Source organism: Festucalex cinctus, chromosome 18 (genome assembly GCF_051991245.1).
Source record: "Festucalex cinctus isolate MCC-2025b chromosome 18, RoL_Fcin_1.0, whole genome shotgun sequence".
Classification (NCBI taxonomy): domain Eukaryota; kingdom Metazoa; phylum Chordata; class Actinopteri; order Syngnathiformes; family Syngnathidae; genus Festucalex; species Festucalex cinctus.
This window is the reverse complement of record NC_135428.1, coordinates 14,183,316-14,202,434: the sequence shown is the minus strand read 5'-3', so window position 1 is coordinate 14,202,434 and position 19,119 is coordinate 14,183,316. Positions and strand designations below refer to the sequence as shown.

Sequence of the window (19,119 nt, the reverse complement as noted above, 5' to 3'; positions counted from 1 at the left end):
GCAGGGAATCCATTAGCCGCATCCATGACCCCACTGTGATCAACAATTAGGAAGCACCAGTCCACCAACACACAATGTCAGGTAAGTAAAGCTTATCGATTGGTGGAAAGGTATCTTCATGTATAATCTGCCCCAGTGCATCGAGGAAACATCTGCAGAGCTGCTGATTAATGGGAATCGAAATAACAACACAATTACTTTGAACACAAAGTGCCGTATTATGAACTACATGGTGGATAGTGGCAGATGAAAACTACAAAGAGATAAAAGTTACAAAGAGAATTTTTACTCGGGGCATGATTACACAGAAAATATTAGTTACTGTTTCGGACGGAAAGAAAAACTCAACTAGTGTGCGTTACCGCCACCTACGGGATTGGAGTAGAACAGTCTCCTCTTCATAGATCCAAGATCCCACTTGGAAAATATTTATTCACCTGTTAGTTTGTTATGGAACTTTCATCCATCCATCCATTTTCTTGACCGCTTATTCCTCACAAGGGTCGCGGGGGGTGCTGGCGCCTATCTCAGCTGGCTCTGGGCAGTAGGCGGGGGACACCCTGGACTGGTTGCCAGCCAATCGCAGGGCACACAGAGACGAACAACCATCCACGCGCACAATCACACCTAGGGACAATTCGGAGCACCCAATTAACCTGCCATGCATGTCTTTGGAATGTGGGGTTATGAATGTGGGGGAAAAAAGAAAAAAAAGGAATGTGCGGTTATGGAACTTTATTTAATAAATTCAGAAATAACATTAAATAACAACATCTTGTTTGAGTTATCAAACACTACAACATTAAAGTTGGTATTATAATTCATATTGCTATCATCTCGTGTTTTGCATCATTATCATCATCAAAACACCACCACCCTAAAGTGTTCAATTGCTAATTTAAAAGCTAATTAAGTGATAAATTTAGCATTTGTTACACTATTGTGGAATAAAGGCCGCCCACATCAGAGTCTGTGCACACGCTGACCCACCAACCACACAGCAGTCGACATTTTCAGACGGATGTGGACGTTTCTCCTCTTAGACCTCAAAGACTTTGCACGGGAACATTGTAATCTCTCCTCCTTGTTCAGCACTTTACAACTCATTTCATGCTCGGACGGCAAACCGGGGAAACAAGAGACGGGGGAGAAAAATGACAACGGCGGGCAAAGCAGAATGAAAACTATAAGAGTGCAGACACGCACAGGGAGAATACGAATGAAGCAGATCCCAGTTGCTCGGTTGTCGGAGACGCAGCTCCAAAGTGCTTGCCATTGATTTGCCGTTCCTTCCATTTCAAACACGGCAGTGTATTCGTCTATGCTCGCTGGCACAATCTATTGCCAACCAACCGTGCTGTAATTCGTCACACTTTTACCTTTCCACATTCTGTTTGCAATGCGACTTGCATTGATTTTTGTGTTTTTTTGCTGTTCAATGTTTTTTTCTTCCCCACTTGCCTACTAGCAACCACTTGTTGCATTTGTTAACTAAACTAAAATGACAGTGGCTTACACTTGGATTCATTTAAAACATTTTTATGACATTTTATGATTTTATGAAATCACAATATTTTTGTATTTGATTATCAACCCTTAATTTTGAATATACAGTACTTGTATATTTAAAGTTTAATTTTCTAATCTAAATATTGTTTTTACTTCATTATTTCATTATAAACACTTTAAACTTGTATTCACTCTAACCCTAGTCAATTATCAGAATGCATTGAAAGAGAACTTTACACTTGGATTACATTTTAAAAATATATATAGAACTATTCAAATTTTATTGAATTATTATCCCATAATATTTTACAATATTACTAAAGCTTTTGAAAAATGTAAATTAATTGTAGTCTGTGATCTGGGTGCCATTTAACAGCATTGTCCACTTGGATTAATATATATATATATATATATATATATATATATATATGATATTCAACATCAGAATTATTGTTCATTATTATATCATACATTTAAGAATATTGATTTATTCCATCATAAACCATTCGTTTGCTTGGTTATGTATTATTTACATTTTAAGGCTCACGGTCCGTAGGCTGCCCAAGCCCTGCCCTGAAACCTTTATGTCCAAAGTGCATTTGAACGCAACAGATGATGGGATTTTTTATTTTTTTTTCTCCAATTAATCTTTTAGTAGGCGTTATTTTATTATTTGTATTTTTTATACTAATGTTTTGACACCCCAAGTTTGATTTAAAATAAATAAATAAAAGTAAAAAAATAAAAAAAAGTTAATTAAAAAATAAATCCCCCTTCCCGCGTCTCCCCCTTCTTCACAGTCTTGGCTTCTTCCCGCCCTCTAGCGGCAGACAGCCGGCTCCCATTCGGCGTCACAGCTCCGGGCTGACGGGCTCCTTCCGCCCCGCTGTCAGAGAGTGGAACTTCCCTCCAGCCGGATAACGCCTAAACGAGCGTGGACTCCCGGGGGAGGCTCTCCTTGGTTCCCCCACCGCCGCTTCCTCCTACGCTTCCTTTTCCCCTCTCGGAGAGATGAGGCGGAGGGAGAAAAGGCTGTTGCAGTTCGCCGGGCTTCTCGTAGCGGCTTTCGTCTTCCTCCCCAACGTCGGCTTGTGGTCGTTATACCGGGACCGGGTGTTGGACAACCCGCCAGACGTGGCGTTGGCGGCGGCGGACGTACCGGGCGTCGGACCGCAGCTTCAGGTGAGGCGGAAGCAGCGCGGCCATGGCGTCGTCGTAACGCGGATGTATGTCGGTAAATAAACCAGCGCGAGAGTCTCCGGAGGACTTCCAGTGTTAGTTTTGCTTTCTGAAGTCGTGATTTTCGCTAACATTTAACACCCTCTTAGTGCGTGCGTGAGCGGAGAAGTCGTAGCGACGTTGGCCTTATGTTTATAGCCGTGTCAGCGTGGTCGGCGAGCGGCCCAAGCGACCAGGATGTGTCCTGGGGCCACGTAGCCACCGCGGAGCAAGTGAAGTTGATACAACGCGGACTTCAAGGAAGTTGCTGGTGGTGCGTTCACAGGTTGACAGTTCAACGTAGCATTGCCTTTGGTGTTAGCTTAGCATGGCATGACACTTTTGTGACCACTACCCCAACATTTCATCCCTTATAGGTCGCTTGCACATGTCGTCACTTCCGCCTCGGATTTCTCGTAGTCGCCATGCTGGGTGGCCTCCATTTACGTAGCGATTCGGTCTAACACGTATCTATCACGTTTGTTTTCTGCGTTTAAAATGGTACATTGTTGCTGCATCGTTGGCTGTTCGAACAAAGCCAAGGGGGAAAATGGTCGGTCTTTTTTCCGAATTCCGAAAATAATTAGGAACCAGGGCCTGGAGACAGAGGAGTGCGACTCCGGAGGGAAGTCGTTACTTTGGGCTCGTGTGTGCAGCCATCACTTTGTGAGCGGTAAGCTTGTTTACCTTTATTTAATGCATGAGGATTAATAACGTTTCGACCGCCCATATATGGGCAAGTTGCTTATGTTTTGGATTCATGAGCAAGCAAGTTCGGTAGTACAAGCTGGCTAGCGGACGTTAGCCGAAAGCTAACATCGAACATTTTCACCCAATTAGTTAAGTGTTTACTGCTGAAATTGGATTGATTAGTCTTGGGCTTTTAATGCCGATAACATGTTTTTTGGTGGCAAAATGTAAACTTAGAAAAAAAAGAGACAGAAGGGGCTGATGCAAGAAAACAGACCCCCGGGGGTGATGCAAGAAAACAGACCCCCGGTAGCCTACACATCATGCTAAAGAACTTATTCACGGCCACCCTACTGCGGCAAAATAACCAGTCTTTCCATATTTTATTTGTTTATATATTTGTTTATTTTAACAGGTCGCCCTGCGCCCGTTTTTCTGTCCAATCATCCCGACTGTGCTCCAACATTAAAGTTGGGTCCCAAGTTACAACATCCATGTCTCAGCCCAGTCGGTGCCAAGATATGAACGTGCACAGGAGAGACAAGCAAAGAAAAGACGACTCGAAGTGGCAGAGATTGTTGCAGTTATGCAGCCAGATGGCTCCAGTAACCTGTACCCTCAAGTACTGCTGACATCATTGACTCTGGTATGCCACTCAGAATTCATTACATGATATATTGTATGCATGAGTGAATGTATGTGTTTGTTTGTGTGTGTACACGCACCTTATATTTTAGAGACATTTGGAAGTGTTTATAGAAATAAGTATTTGCCTGTAGCAATGTTCATACATTAAAAAATGCAACCAAATGTGTAAATTTCTTTTACACTGACAAAAAAACTATACTACTTTACTATATTAAACCTATTACTGGTACCGTATTTTTGTGTGATTTTTTATTTATTTTTTTCTTTAGGGATCTCATGCCACACCGACTTGATTGCCAATGACATGATGGAAACGAAGGCGAGCATCAAAGCATTGGAGGAGGACAACATGCGACTGTTTGTTTGGCGCTAATAAAGGCAGCGATTATACAAATTCTATTGTTGGGTTTGTTTACAAAGCTATACATAATACAAATGACAGGATTTGACTCAATGTGCAATATGGTCCCTCTTAAAGTAATGGCATAAATCTCTATTATTTCTAAAAGCACAAAAAATGAAGTGAATAATGATTAGATGTAGTAATTTCAGGGTTAAAAATTGAACTGTTAATTAATGTAGTTTATTTTAGCACAGGTGCCTACCATCCTGAGATGACGGTATGATGTAATGTTGATGGGGTACGCAATGACTTTCATTATACTATGTACAGAGGAAAAAGTTGCTCTCTTTTAAATTTGTTTAATGTAAGACAAGTACCAGTACTGTGTTTCAGTTTTCCCAATAATCCTTGTTTCACACTTGTCACAAAACCACTGTCCTTTTGGCAGTCTAGATTGGCACACTTCAAGTGATATCATTTGATTTTACAATCTGCTGCAGCACAAAAAATTACTTTATTACGCATCTTTGAAGTACATGAGCAAGTGGTAGGTGACAGCGGCTGAGCAGGAACACTGGAAGTCCACTGCTGATCTAGAAAATGCTCTCCCGAGCAGTTCAGGTAAGGAGGGGATTTTGGGGGAAAAAAAACTCTGGCTTTTCCAGCTGGCCAAAACGAGCGATCTGGGTGGACTCGCTCAATCACACTTTGTCCACACCACAAAGTCGCAGAAGTCCCGTCCAGTTAAACTCATCTGTGCCTGAATCTGAAAATATTACAAACATTGTAATGAAAATATGAAACATAGAATTAAATAAGAAACTACAAAAAGTAAAGCCATACATACCTGGTAATACTATTGGTGTTGTCGTGACAAGTGATGGGAATTGTTGCCATCTGGCACCAGACAGAAATTGGGTGTTGTGACAGCCTCCTTAACCGTGAGATCATAAGAAAAGCTGTCAGTATGCTCAGTAGTTACCATGAACACGTTTTATTGTACTGGAAACTGAAACTAAAAATACGTCCTCTGAGAGTGGTTAACCTTAACCATTTAGAATAAGTTGATTAAGTAACATGTAACTAGTGAAAGGGTAGCATTAAATTTAATTAAGCCACGGGGAGGCTGTGTAGTTACTTTTTATTCTTATACGCTCTGCCATATTTGCCTGTTATAAAATTATTAGAAAAACCACATCAGGTAAAGCCAGCTGTGCATGTAAACACAATGATAACAGGAAGCCTGAGAACAAATCAACATTTTTGTGTGCAGAATTACCAACACCATGTGGTTTACTTACGTGCAACAGCAACCGTTTCTTCTGATGCGATGTTAAAGTTTACACTCTGTATCCACCCGCTTACAAAATAATTGTAAGCCTCCGGGGATTTGTTGGCGTGTTATGGAGCATGTTGTCAACACGAGGTAGGGAAAGATGTCCAGAGATGTCACATTTGGCCAGCAAGCTTTCTCCGTCAAAAAAAAAAATCACCCTTGGTCAGGACGTAATTAGGATCAATCCCGCCACACAGAGACACCTTCTGCCTGTATCGTTGTTTTTGATCTTCCGGTAAATCGTGAAAATACTGCGAAAATTACAACAGGTTGATAAGCTCTACCGTGTAACTCGCGAGTGTACCTTGTGAACCGGCGGACACCCAATATGGCGCCCGAAGGAAAAACTCCCATGATGCATTACGATGTGCAAGCGACCTATTGGGGGTTGTTGTCAGGATACCCCGTAGGGGCCCCAAGGGAATGACCCCCCCCCCCCCCCCCCCCCCCAACCCTCAAGCAAAACATAAAATAAAACCCAGGACAATGGATAAGGCATGATATTTTTCATTTAATTTTGTCATCCCTGACCACAACCCCAACATTTTCCTCTCGCTCACATGAGGACCCTCACATAGTGGGGGTGCTCGTTGTCATGGTGACCCCGCTTGGCCAAACTCTGGCGTCACTACAAATGCTGTTCAACAATGGCGGGATTCGTCCCACAAGCCTTGAAGTATCTTTATGCAAACGTAAAAACAAGGCTGGTATTACCCTGCAGGACCCAGTGCCCTATTCCGATTTAATGCTTATGCTGTATTTCACTACTTATTTTATACTACCAGGTAAGTCTCTTCAGACGTTTTTCTGTGCAGTTAGATTTATGGTGGGTGGGTCTGGGGTATATCCAGGTAAAACAAATGTTTAAGTAGAGAAACGTGACAGTTAAGTTAAAATTAATCCTCCCATGCATCCCTCTAAAACGAACCCTGGCGAGCCGACGCCGACAATAGTTGACAAAAGAAGTTCCTCTTATTCAAATGCGCCAAAACCTTCTGAATAGAGGCTTTCATGGAATGTGTGTGTGTGTGTGTGGGGGGGGGGGGGGGTAAGAGTGAGTTTTGTGGAGCGGCAGTGTTGCAGAGGCCTGACTGAGATGATTGTTGTCTTTTTGAGGGAATTCTTCATAAGAAAATGTCGATTAGCTGTTATTCCAGTGTGAAATATCTTCCCTTTGAACGGGAAGTTGAAGCTAATTTGCTGAGTTTGTGAGTCGCCGCGTTCTCTCATTCGTTGTGCGTCGCCTCCGGAGTTGACTTGTCTGGATTTTGATATCTCGCCTGACAAGCGACGTAATGAATGGGATTAACGGCGCAGAGAGCCTGTTACGTATTAGCAAACAGCGCGATAACAGCTGTCGAGCTCCAGAGTCATTTAATAAGTCAGTGATTGGGAAGATACAGTGCGTACACAAACGCGTCTATATAAGCGCTGACTCGCTATTCATCTGTCCGATCGAGTCGTTCAATCAATGACTTAACTCTTTGACTGCCACACATTATCCATAAAAACAACCCAGACAGTGCCAGCCGATTTCAAGCATTTTAACTTATCTTTCAAGGCAAACGGAATATTGTGTGCTTTTACTACAGAAACATGGTGGGTCCCAAATGAAAGATTGTGTTCCATTCTGTCATGAAAGGAAAAAAGTATGTTTCTACCTTATTTCGTTCTTTAGTAATCACCATTTGACAGTAGGTCATTTGAGTGACATTGAGCGAAAATTGAAAAGATAAGGAGAAAACAACCTTTTTGTGAAACAATGCATTTTCTCCACAACAGTAACTTTGACACGAATATATATATATTTTTTGTTTAGCGACGCTCTGTGAATTAGATTGAACATTACAAAGGCTTTGATCATTCACGTCATCCTTGAAAACTTTATATTTCATCAGATTCTGTCATGTTTAAAAGAGATACAATGCTGCCATCTGCTGGCCATAGTTATTGGGTGTTTTTCATTCCACAACACATTGACCAGGCAGCGCTGCACTTATATGTTGCACTGCCCATTGATTTAAAAAATAAAAACAAAAAAAGTAGTTGACGTTATTAGGCGTTATTGGCGGTCAAAGAGTTAAAGGAACTACTGTAATGATGTTTCCGTATGCAACGATGATTTGATTGGAATTGCCTTGCCTCTTGCGAGAATTCAAACAGGATGATGTCAAGTCTAGTCAAGTCATCTTTATTTATATAGCAGAAGGTAGTTACTGTTTGTCAGCAGGTTGCAACAAAAAATGCAGAACGACTAGAAGAGTCACAGAAAGGCTAAGAAGTGCATGGTCAGGTTTAGGTTTGAACTATTCTGGAAATGTTCAAAGTTGGAAAGTTTACATGGGAATTAGGGGGATCTTACTGGTAACCATGGCCCAGTCCGTGTCTTGGTTTTTGGGCCATGGCTCAACACGTGTTTGGTTTTGTGCATAAAGAAACTTTTTACTTTCTGAAAATTATTTCTTGTGTTTATGGTACGGTTGGTGTGCTTGGAAGCGCTCTCAATTGCAAAACTGAAAAAACCACAGTCCATAAGGGCATATTTCAGAAATCTATGAGAATTAACAAAGCAAAATAAAGGTTGGCTCTTATGGAGAACTTAATTGGGCAAATATGTTTCAGCATTATCTGGACTAAACCAACCAAATTTCATTTTTGCTTGAGTGTTAAACCTTTACATTAAATTACTTGCAAATTAATTCTTGGTTAATTTCCATAAACGCACTTGGAAAGGTTCCAATTTGGAGATTTTCCAAAGTGGAAATTCACTTCCCGGAAATTTATTGAAAATGCTCCCGCCGTTTGCAACCCTTGCAACTCTGATTCTATTTTTTGGGGCATGGCGGTTGCGAGGCCGCCGGCGGGTTGTCCAGAGCCGCATCATGCGATCGGGTCATCGCCCAGTCAGTGGAAGATAAAGTGCGCTCTTGAAAGGGAAGTTGGCAAAGATTCACGGCCCCGTCACAGCTAAATGAGAATCATGCGGTTTGCCTGTACACTGGAGGCTACTTTTACGAGCCGCACGTTGTTGGCAGAATTGCTGCACATTCATCACTGCGGGGACCTTGTGCGTTTCTGCCACACTTGGAGATAGATGTCCCCCTGGACAAGCGTGGTGGTCAGTTTTCCTGCTGCCCTCAGTCTCCTCTTGGATAAAATGAATCTCCTCCTTGTAGTGTCTTGTTCCAAAAGATGTCTTCAATGTCATCATGTAACATCGTCTCCTTTTGTACAGCAATATCCTTTTAGTTTTATTTGACTTGACTTCTATCCGAGGTTTGTCACACAAAATAAATCATATTGCGCCCACGTTTTGCCCTTCTCGTGATTTATAGCGGGGAATATTTTCGGGTCCCCGACATTGTAAGTGGGCGATCTCTACAGAAAACAAGCCTGAACCCAATGTGTCAGACTCTGATGCCCTTTGTGCGTTCGTCTGTCAGGGCCCGAGCGCTCCAGATTTTCTTTCCTTGGCTCTCCAACTGCAGTCGGAAGGTTTGACCTGCGAGATGCCTTGTTGTTTCCTCTCTCTCGGAATTCTGATATGCCACCACAAAGGTGAATTTTTAAAGTAACTCTGTTGTCTGTATTCTGCACTGTTGCGGAGAGGGGATATTTTTCCGGATCAAATTGTGGCCAACACCCCAAATTGAAACCTTTATTGTGGAGTTTGCCTTTGAGATGAGTCATCTCATATTAGAGGAGGTCAAACAATACAAAATCATGACCATAACACAGCACATAAAACATATCTCTCCCCACAGTCCACACACAGTTTCTGCCCTTCTAACCACTTGTTACACTAAATAAATGTAACTTCTTTTTTTTTTTAAATGCAAATTATTCCAACGCTGTAAATCCTTGTACTTCCGGCAAAAGTTCTTCATCTTCTATTTTAGAGAAGAAGAAGAATGCTAGTCATGACAACTGGCTTTGTGTTTACACAACAAGGAATTACTGTGCATTAACCCACCAGGAATGTTTTAAAATAAAAAGGAAAAACTACTATTAAGCAGACATACGAAGAAAACCGGTGAAATAGTGAAGTTATGATCACAAATAAAAACCCTGCGAAAGAGTGAAGCTGCAATAATCGAACCGAGAAGTAGCGAGGGACCACTGTACTGTAAAACACCCCCCCAAAAACTTTTCCTTAGATCTGTGCAGGGGTGCGAAAGATGAACTGCGATACAGTCAGCAAGATTCACTGTCTTCACAAGAAGCGACAACAAAACCTGAGTGAATTTTCTCCACCGGGCGGGGCGGACTTCGGCAATTAAATGAATCACATCAGCTCCCGGTTTTTAATCCTTTGAGGTGAAGAGCAATTAGAGAAAAGTCTCAGAGAAGGATTTAAACTATTAAGCACGGATTATGATAGTGGATGTGAGAGTTGGTTTTTCACATCACAGGGTTTACGCGTGAATGTCGCAAGTGAATGAGGTTGGAAATGGAGCAGAAACGACAGATTATCAATTTAAAACAAATAATTTAATCTGTGACAACTGGCGAACCAATTTAAGAAGGAAAAAAAAAAGAAAAAGACATCCTTTTTGGGTCCCAACCGCATATTTTGCCCTTTTCAAAATGCATGTTAGTATATCTGCCTCACACTTTTTTTGAGGTTCAGGGTTTGAAGCTGGTGCTGCCTTGTGCAAATGAGCCACTGCTCACCCCGCTCCTTCTTCTGATGGGCCAATGCCAAGTACAGATGTTATTGCGACTTGTTCTCAAGATTATTTTTTTTAAAAAACAACAACAAAAAACAAAAACAAAAAAACTCCATAAAGACAGTCCGAGTGCATTTTCCCTGGTTGTGGCAGCACTTCGTCACCAAGCCTCCTTGAGTTACACTTGTCAAACAGACTACTTAGACTCGTAGCTTTTGTCTTGTATGCTATTTTTGAAAATCTGAAGTTGGAAATGACATAAATCTACAATCCACACCCCCTTAGGAAGTTTCATTACATTTATATTAAATCCAAATGCTTCAGGAGGAAAAAAAGCAAGTGAAGTGGACACAAATAGGCAGCATAGAGCCCTGCGGGTTAAGTTTGCGAACCCCTTGCTCTTTTGTAGTAATTCCAAACCACACGACTAAACTCCTGGGGTTTTAATGCCAGTGCTTGCTTCATGTGCACACCGTCTGCAGTGCTCCTGTTTGAGATAAAGAAACCTAATTAAATTCCTGCTGGTAATCAAAACAACACTCATGGACTATAAATACTCTGCGGCATGTGTTTTCAGATTTCCACCTCTCTTTGTGAATAACACAAACGAAAATAAATCGTTGTCGCTCTGTGACCTTTTCCGCTAAGTTTTTTTTGTTTTTTGTTTTTTTGTTATCAGTCTCACAAGCTGACGGCATCAGCCGATGCTAATTAAAACGCAGAATTAATTGAAGTGACAGAAGTAATCGAATGCGCTAGTGGAGCTTTAAAGCCTGTTTCACACTGGCCATCTAAGCCGGCTTTTTCTCGGCTGTCTGTGTGTGTGTGTGTGTGTGGGTGTGTGTGTGTGTGTGTGTGTGTGTATAAGGTACCAATGCAGGACGGTGGTATTAAAATAGTGCTTATGGTGCTCCCAATGTAGACTGTGAAATTTAATACCTGTAACTTACATTCCTATTTTGTAATCATCATGCAAAAAAGTTTTAAAATGTATACAAATGTTTAAAGAAATCTATGGTCACTACTTTGTGGATTTACAGTGTGTTTCTAATAAACAAGGGACTTATAAGTTATTCTTTCCTTTTGTCATTTAAATAAAATAGTAAATGCTGGTGTAGTAGACGACACAGTTGTCGTACTATGAATTGGAGCATCCGTAATTCAAGGTACAACTGTATTTGTACTTCATTACGTCCAACCACTGGGAATGGGGCATCTGTGCTCTGCCTTGGCTGGAAGCCCAGGTGCATAGATTGCATCTTGAATTTGTTAAGCCTCGAGAAACCGGTGAGACGGAGAGCTTGAAAGTCATTTGCAAAGACAACTGGAGCTGCTTGCTGCAGACGTGTATCAGCATGAGAGTGTCAGGTTGCTGCTGGTGTTGGTGGTGGTGGTCCTGATAAAACACCTCAGGAGGGAAAGGCGAGCGCGAGCAGGTAAAAGAGGTGTTTGTTCACAGGCTGACCTTGTTGGAGAGCGTTTCCTTCCCCCGGGACCTGGCGCGCACAAGGCGGACGTTGACTCGCCGCCGGCGGATTGAGTGTGTGCAGAACCTGCTCAGTATGCTGGTCAGGCTTGTTGCGTTTGCGCTTTGGCCCACACCAGCCAAACGAAGGACAGGTGCAGCAAAGCAGGGCAGCCTGCGAGAAGTCAGGCTTTTAATTACAGCAGAACATGCTGCTTGTTTATTTGTTTCTCAACTTTTAATGTTCAGATGATTAAGATAATCCCCGATTGCTAGTTTAAGGCCTGCTCGCCGTGCTTAGCCTCTGGAAGAAATAGCTGGCTCCTGTAAGGATTCAGACAAATAAATTTTTGATTTTATAGCGATTCTATGTATGATTCACTATCCCTGAATGATCAGCTTTTTCTCACTGTGCACCTCTTGCGCCATGAACTGAAGAACATTGAAAATTCTAGCATGTGAACTGAGTAATCATCTGCTAGCACGCGTCAAAAGATGATCATGAATAGTGCAATATAGTAAAGTTTTTGTCTTCAAAATGAGCCTTTGATGAAACTGATCTCATTTGTTTAAAAGCATAAGCCCTAAAGTTTGTCATTTTGATTTTTTGTGTTATGTTTGATTTTTATTCATGTACATCATTTTGTTTCAGCTGCTTTTGTATTTGAAGTGCTCGACGAATAAAACTGAATTGTGTTGAGTCCTTGACAGCCCATAACTGATATAACCGACTCGTTGTCCAACTGTTTTGAGTCTTTGACAGCACACAATCTAAAAGTAATTCAGTAATCCATTAGGAATGTGCGTGGATTTGACTGGCCTGGTTGCATTTATCAGACAGGTGTGGCAACAGGAGCTGAAAAGCTTCTTTCTTTGTAAGCCGCAGTGCTGAACATTGGACTCATTATTATCTTACCCTGGATGTTTTCTGATAAAAGCGCCATTGGATGATTCATGAAACGTTCCCTGGGCGACCCCATCGAAAACCCATTTAACACTGAGGCAAAATATTTGCGATTTATCATTTGCCACCATTTGATCCCATATTTAGTTTCTTTCAAATGGTAAAATCGACTGTTAGTTTCTGTTTTTTGTTGTTGTTTTTTTCTGTTTTTTCTTTTGTTTTTTGTTTTTTTAGAAAATCTGCTCGACAAATCCCTAGCTAACGTATTACTTGTTTGGCAGCAGTAAAGGTCACAAGGTATAGCTGCCTTTGTGGATGTCTAATCAGCCGAAAATGATGGTAATGGAAAATGATCATGTGTGGCTTTCTAGAAAAGTTTGGACTTTTATCGTGATTGATTGTAGTGTACTGTAAGTTGGATCAGATTTTTAGCCTTTAAATATACTAATGTACGCTTTCAGTCTAATTTATAGACTCCAGTGTAACTGATGATGCCTTTTTAGAGGCTATTTTAGGCGTGCTAAAAGTCTACCATATACCGTATAAAAACAGTTTCTCTGAGGCATCACCCCCATAACAAATGATTGTACCTCAAAAATACAATAATAGATGAGTCGTGACCAAAGGTTGAAATTATCAACGCTGTTTTCCACTATACTATTTTCCTTGTAAAAACACACAAAAATGTCGTGTGTTTTTGGGGCGGGTTATTGGTGGGGTGTGGTGAGGAGGATGGAGGCATAGATGGATAATGGATGGCATTTCCATTCATTTCAATGTGGAAAGACGATTTGAGATATGTGTTTTAATTATGACCGTGGTCAGATCAAATTAAACGTACATCACTGTCGTTTGTCGGAATAAAATCCCTGGCATGTTTCCACGCCTCCTACGCTATATCACCGTTGGTCATTATGGTGGTAGTGTTTTTGAGATGGTACTTGGTATCAAAATTGTAAGCACCATCGCTTTCAGAGCAATAGTTTGAACCGAGGCCGTCGGTCTGGTATTTTTGGTCAAGGCAGTTTTGAAGATTGACGTGGCAGAAATTGCCGCATTTCTTGCTCTGCTAGACTGTGGCCTTCTCTTGCCGAGCTGCTCACAAGAGCAGCAGTGGATGCCATCATGGGTACTTACCAGGCTTTGATCATTACACGTCAACGCGCACACAAACGCATCTTCTCCTTCCCGCCGCCACACTTTCACTGGCATTCATTGGAGATGTAAAATAATGCAGGAAAACACAAGCTGTGTGGGTGAAGGTGAATGACACCAAGCTCAGAATGAATGCTAGCACAGCTGCAGGAATGGTGGGAACAATGTGTGAGGCATGCGGTTCAATATTGGCTCAGCGCAAGTGAGATTCTCGTCGCCTGTTGTTAGTATGCGTTTCATACCGTTCTATGAGCCAGAAGTGTTGATGCTCAAGAGAGATGCTGAAGGATTAGGAGAAATTGAAGTAATTGCATTCATACAAACCGTTCGGCGCCTACTGCCTAGCCATCAATCAATTGTGAAATTAAGCAACCAAGTAAATCTTCTGGTCTATGCCCATATCTGAAAATGTTTCTATGAGCGAGCCATTTTATATTTTGCCAAATTGTTCACGATTTAGAGCCTGTCTGTAGAACTATATTGGTACCTTGATTTAAGAGTTTTATTCATTCTGTGACCAAGCTTGTAACTTAAGCTTAACACTCCCACCCGACGTCAATGAAAACATTGAGAGCGAGTATACAGCTACACTTTTGTCTATTGGTCATAGTTTGAATTTAGTTTAACATGGGTAAGATATTCGAAGGCTGCAGAACAGTGGTCTGTGGCTCCTCATTTTTATCTTTAACCTGATTAGCCATGTTGGTTGCTTTGTTCTTCACAGGTGAACGGGTCTTTGCGATTCGTCACATGGCCCCTAGCTAATGTGTAAATTTGCAACAAGAGACTAAGCCAGGGAACAGATTTTCCCGTTTGTAACCATTATTTCAGGACCTCCTTTTGTTTCTCTCTTTTGTACATTATCCGGTCCCGTGGCCCAATTGTTGTTAACAAGCATTCAATTTAGCTGTTAAACCTCTTCCTGCTGCCGACTCTATTGATTTCTCTCTGCATTTGGAAGAATCACAATACCCCAGGATCGGTGTACTGGCTTAAGAAGCGCCACGAAACGATACTAGCAGGATTAGGACCATGGAGACAACTCATTTGCGGATCATTATGTAAGCCACATCTGTCCTCTGCTCTGCTCCATCCCCCCCGACCATCACCGCTCCCAGTTGGCCCATGCAAAGCCGGCAGCAATGCGAAGAGATAATGTCCTGCTTACAGGCAAGAAAGTCCGGGGACACTGAGAGGATGATGTTGGCTTTGTCGGAAACAGTAGAGCAGGTGACCAGTTATAGTTTCGACTCTGGATTGTTGGTGTCTACTAAAAGGGTTTGTTAGGTTTTCAACAAACCGTGGAATCACACATACCCCTCCAAATACTTTAAAACATTTTAACTAAGCATAGGCCAGTATTAGATCCTGACGATATAAGTCAGCAAAACTATTGCAGTGTCTGTTTTGCAAAGACATCTCCAATATGTATGAAATGTTTGAGAAACAAATTTTTCCGATTTAACTTGCTCCGCTAATTTACAATTATATTTTGCACAAAATCATTATGAAGTAATTGAGTAAATTTACTTACTTTCTCAGACGGTATCTACTGAAGCTTTGAGGCAGACATTTTGCAGCACCCTTTTGCCGTAATTAAATTATTTGCGTTATTCAATTAATCATTGAAGCCGTACTTGCAACCACTTCTATATTTCAATAAAGAACCTTTTATTCCACTGGGTCAATTGGAAATGCTTTGTTTTTGGCATTGACAGCTGCTAAGGTAAACACTGACTCACTGTTATTTGGCAGGATAGACACGCTACAAGGGGAGCAACATAAAAGTCTCCAAACTGCCTCTTTTGCTAGTACCGAGTACAATTCTCTGCAGGCTGAAAGCAGGGAGGCGGCCATCTGTCATGGCCTTTGTCCAGTATCCGTAGTAGCAGTAGAGTTGTGGATAATGACTTGTGTCGGGAGATGAGAGGCTGCGAGACGGCCCTGCAGGGATGCGCTTCCAGGGAGGTCCCGACGTCTCAATCTCTGCTTGGCCAACCTCGACGTGTAGAGCAAAGAGACCGTGGAAGTGGATCCCAGGGGGGGGGGGGCGGATGGTTCAAGCTTTTGGATTAGATCCACTGACAAAACTCCCGGCTGGCTTTTCTCAAATTGTCTCTCATAAAGAAGAAGCAAAGAAAGCACTCAACACCAGTAGATGTTTTCACAACTCTTTCCCAATGTTTTATTCATGACGTTTTCTCCCTTTGGCCTTCACCTCGGATTGTATACGACTCTTTTTGTTTTCTTTCTGCTCCTACTTGTCCCAGAGATCACAAATTCTCAGTATTTATCTTTTTGTAGTGGTGGTGGTTATTATTGTAACCTTCAATGGCACCAAAGTTATTGCGATGGAATCAAAATAGTGGGAGGCAGGTATTTGACCCGAGTTAAAGATGAATTTCCTTCCCCCTTTCACATTGCTCAACGGATTCAAACAATTCCAACTTGAAACTGTTGAGCTCACTGAGGAGCGTACTGATTTGGCAATATCCGTCTTTGAGTTCTGAACAAATGCCAGATCTGCTTTTACGAATCTGCGTAAAATACGGTAACAGCCTCTGACATCCAACCTAGTTGGAACTTGAGTTTATTATATGACAGATCCACTTCCAATTCTGCAGGATTTCTGTGTCAAAAGAGGCTTCTGATATGCAGGGGGAAGGTTTACGCCTATGCAACCTACCTGGCTGAAAGTCTTTAAAGAACATCAATGTCTTAAATTGTAATTACGGAGTTGCTTCTAGTTGGAACTCAAGCTTAGAAGGCACTGGAAAAAAATGTTTGTACAAGGCGGTTTGTTTACTTAGACACCAACCCAGCGGAAGCTCATGAAACTCTGGTAAACGATCGATGTCCTCGATTGGATTTGATGAAAGTCTGTCGTCTTTGCTTCGAGTTAGAGCTCCAGCTCAAAGGCACAGGTGAATTAAGCACCGGGTCTACAGGAAGCTTATACCACTTGTCAACCTACCTGGCTGAAGTTCTTGAAAATTAGTGGTCAAAGAACTTCCTTGCTTCTACTCAGGACTTGGGCTTTTGGAGGTGAACACTGACTCCCGCGGCCTATTTTTAGACCAAGCAGGTTGGCGGCTTTTGTTTCTGTGTGATGAGCCAGGACAAGAAGAGCAAATGGACATGTCTGTGGAGCGTTTGAAAGGTGGAGGACGAGGAACAGGCCGAACTGGAACGTGAAAGGCGGATAATTGCGTCTCTGCGGGTTTAGGCAGAACCGGAGGTCTCTCTCTTCTCACCTCCAGCGTCTGTCTGCGCTTGGCAGGAGGTCAAGGAAAGCGAGAGGTGAGGTAACGACCTCAGCGAAGATGGGTCGCGGAATGGCACCGTCCTCCATCAAATTACTTTTTTTACTACAAGTGGAAGTTTTCCTATGTCGCTAATTTTGACAAATTCCAGAGTATTACACATTTTCCTATTTAAGTGCTGTCTCACCACCCCAAATGTGATTGTTTAATTTGAGTAATTTACGAGGCTGTAGGCCCGGGGCAAACATTTCTCATAATGAATGTATGAGGGTGTCAGGCCGCTGGCAATAAAATGAATTTTTAGTGCGGGAAGAAACAAATGTATTGTATTTCTCCTCTCGCCGGCGCATTAGGTGATCATTCATGGATGACAGCGGTATTACCAGAGTATCCAACCTTGAAATATGAAGGACCACTCTGGAAACTTTTTGCGAGTCTAATCATGTCTAGTGGGGAAAAAAAAAAAAAAAAAAGTAGGGATTTGAACACAGAATTTAAAATGGGTGGATATATATCGCAGACGTATTTATACACGCACTACTACATTACCCTGAAGGTAGTCGTGAAGAAAGATGAAAAAGCCGGCATGTATCTTTGGCATGTATCGCTGTATAATGTCCCGCAACATCTGCTGACGGTCTGAACCTCCGGCGGTGGCACCAATCCCGTCCTGCGCGACTGAATTGCAAACATAATCTGCTGTCGGGCGGATTACCAGACGACCACAGCAGCATGGAAATGAGGTTAGGCAGCCATCGTTTCGGAGAGGCTTGTCCTAATCTGAAAATCCCTCCGCAGAGGTCAAACTGAGGAAATTCGACGACTTCTCACTGGATGATTGCAGTTTTTTTTTTTTTTTTTTTTTTTAAATACTGCCCCCTTTCCATCTGAATTGAATGTACATTTTTCAGCATATATCACGCCGTGACAAAATGCAGTTAGAAAAAGTTAGCAAAAGACCATGAATGTCCAAAGTTTGTCATATCCCAAATGATATAATTTCACACTTCATGAAGAAGAAATGGCTGGCATCTTGGTGCCAAAGGAAACAATATAAAGTGAGTTGAGGAGCTTCATTTATCGCAAACCATTTTGGACAAGCGGCAATGAATGACTTCAATTTTTTATTTTTTTTTATTCGTGTCAGGGTTCGGTCCACTTTATTCTGTAATTGCCAATGTCTTATTTTCTCCTAATTTCATTTTGAAGGAGATTCTGTACTAAATCGTGTGAGAACACACTTCTCTAACATAAATTAAAGATGCTCTCTGTTCCATATCAGCCAGCTCACAAGATTGCATTACCAAACCAAATCGTTATTACTGAGCGTTAAATCACACTTCCTTGACTCTTCTAATCGTCGTCATCGGGAAAATCTCCGCAGTGCTGTCAAGTCACTATGTTTTGAGGCAGACATTAGCACCCTATTAATATTCAAGGAGTGGCTCAGTAGGACGCGACGCACTGGGCTGTGTGACCGAACAGACCGCGACATGCGAAACCAGTGCCGCAAATTCCAAGCCGTGACACTTTTCTTCCAGGAGGAAGAAGCTAGCAGAGCACCTGGTGAAGCATCCCCCACTCCCTACACCCCCTTCTCCTCCGCCCCCGATGCCCAACATCGCCTCAACCCTGCCTCATTAAATTTAATGCTGCCTTTTAGCGAGCCATTTAACCGATGACAAAAGGCCATGTGTCAATCAGTGTTTGCGCAGGGATTCCATACCACGGCAGCTGCATCCGAATGGGATGAAAAGAACCAAGAAACTTTATAAATCAACCACCAAAATGTTAGCTTCTCTGTTTGTATTGTATAAATTGAATTTCAGTCAACCCAACTTCCCATTTTCACATCGATCCTTCACGCCAAGATTTTATAAGATGTTGCCAAAGTACTACTTTTATTGTTTTAGCCTGA

At 42.0% G+C, this 19,119-nt stretch overlaps 1 protein-coding gene and 1 long non-coding RNA gene across 2 annotated transcripts in view; one reads left to right on the top strand and one right to left on the bottom strand.

Moving 5' to 3' along the window:
* The first annotated feature begins 2,309 nt into the window (after nucleotides 1-2,309).
* Nucleotides 2,310-19,119, top strand: part of galnt10 (UDP-N-acetyl-alpha-D-galactosamine:polypeptide N-acetylgalactosaminyltransferase 10 (GalNAc-T10)) — a 46,058-nt gene continuing 29,248 nt past the window's right edge. Inside the window, exon 1 of the mRNA XM_077504112.1 lies at nucleotides 2,310-2,691. Within this exon, the coding sequence (XP_077360238.1) occupies nucleotides 2,521-2,691 (171 nt within the window). The 5' untranslated portion in view covers nucleotides 2,310-2,520. The remainder of the gene's footprint in view (nucleotides 2,692-19,119) is intronic.
* LOC144005793 (uncharacterized) lies at nucleotides 4,935-6,039 on the bottom strand. The gene is made up of 3 exons (XR_013279656.1): nucleotides 5,710-6,039; nucleotides 5,256-5,342; nucleotides 4,935-5,174 (listed from the first exon to the last, which is right to left on the bottom strand). It is a non-coding gene; the product is annotated as an uncharacterized LOC144005793 (long non-coding RNA).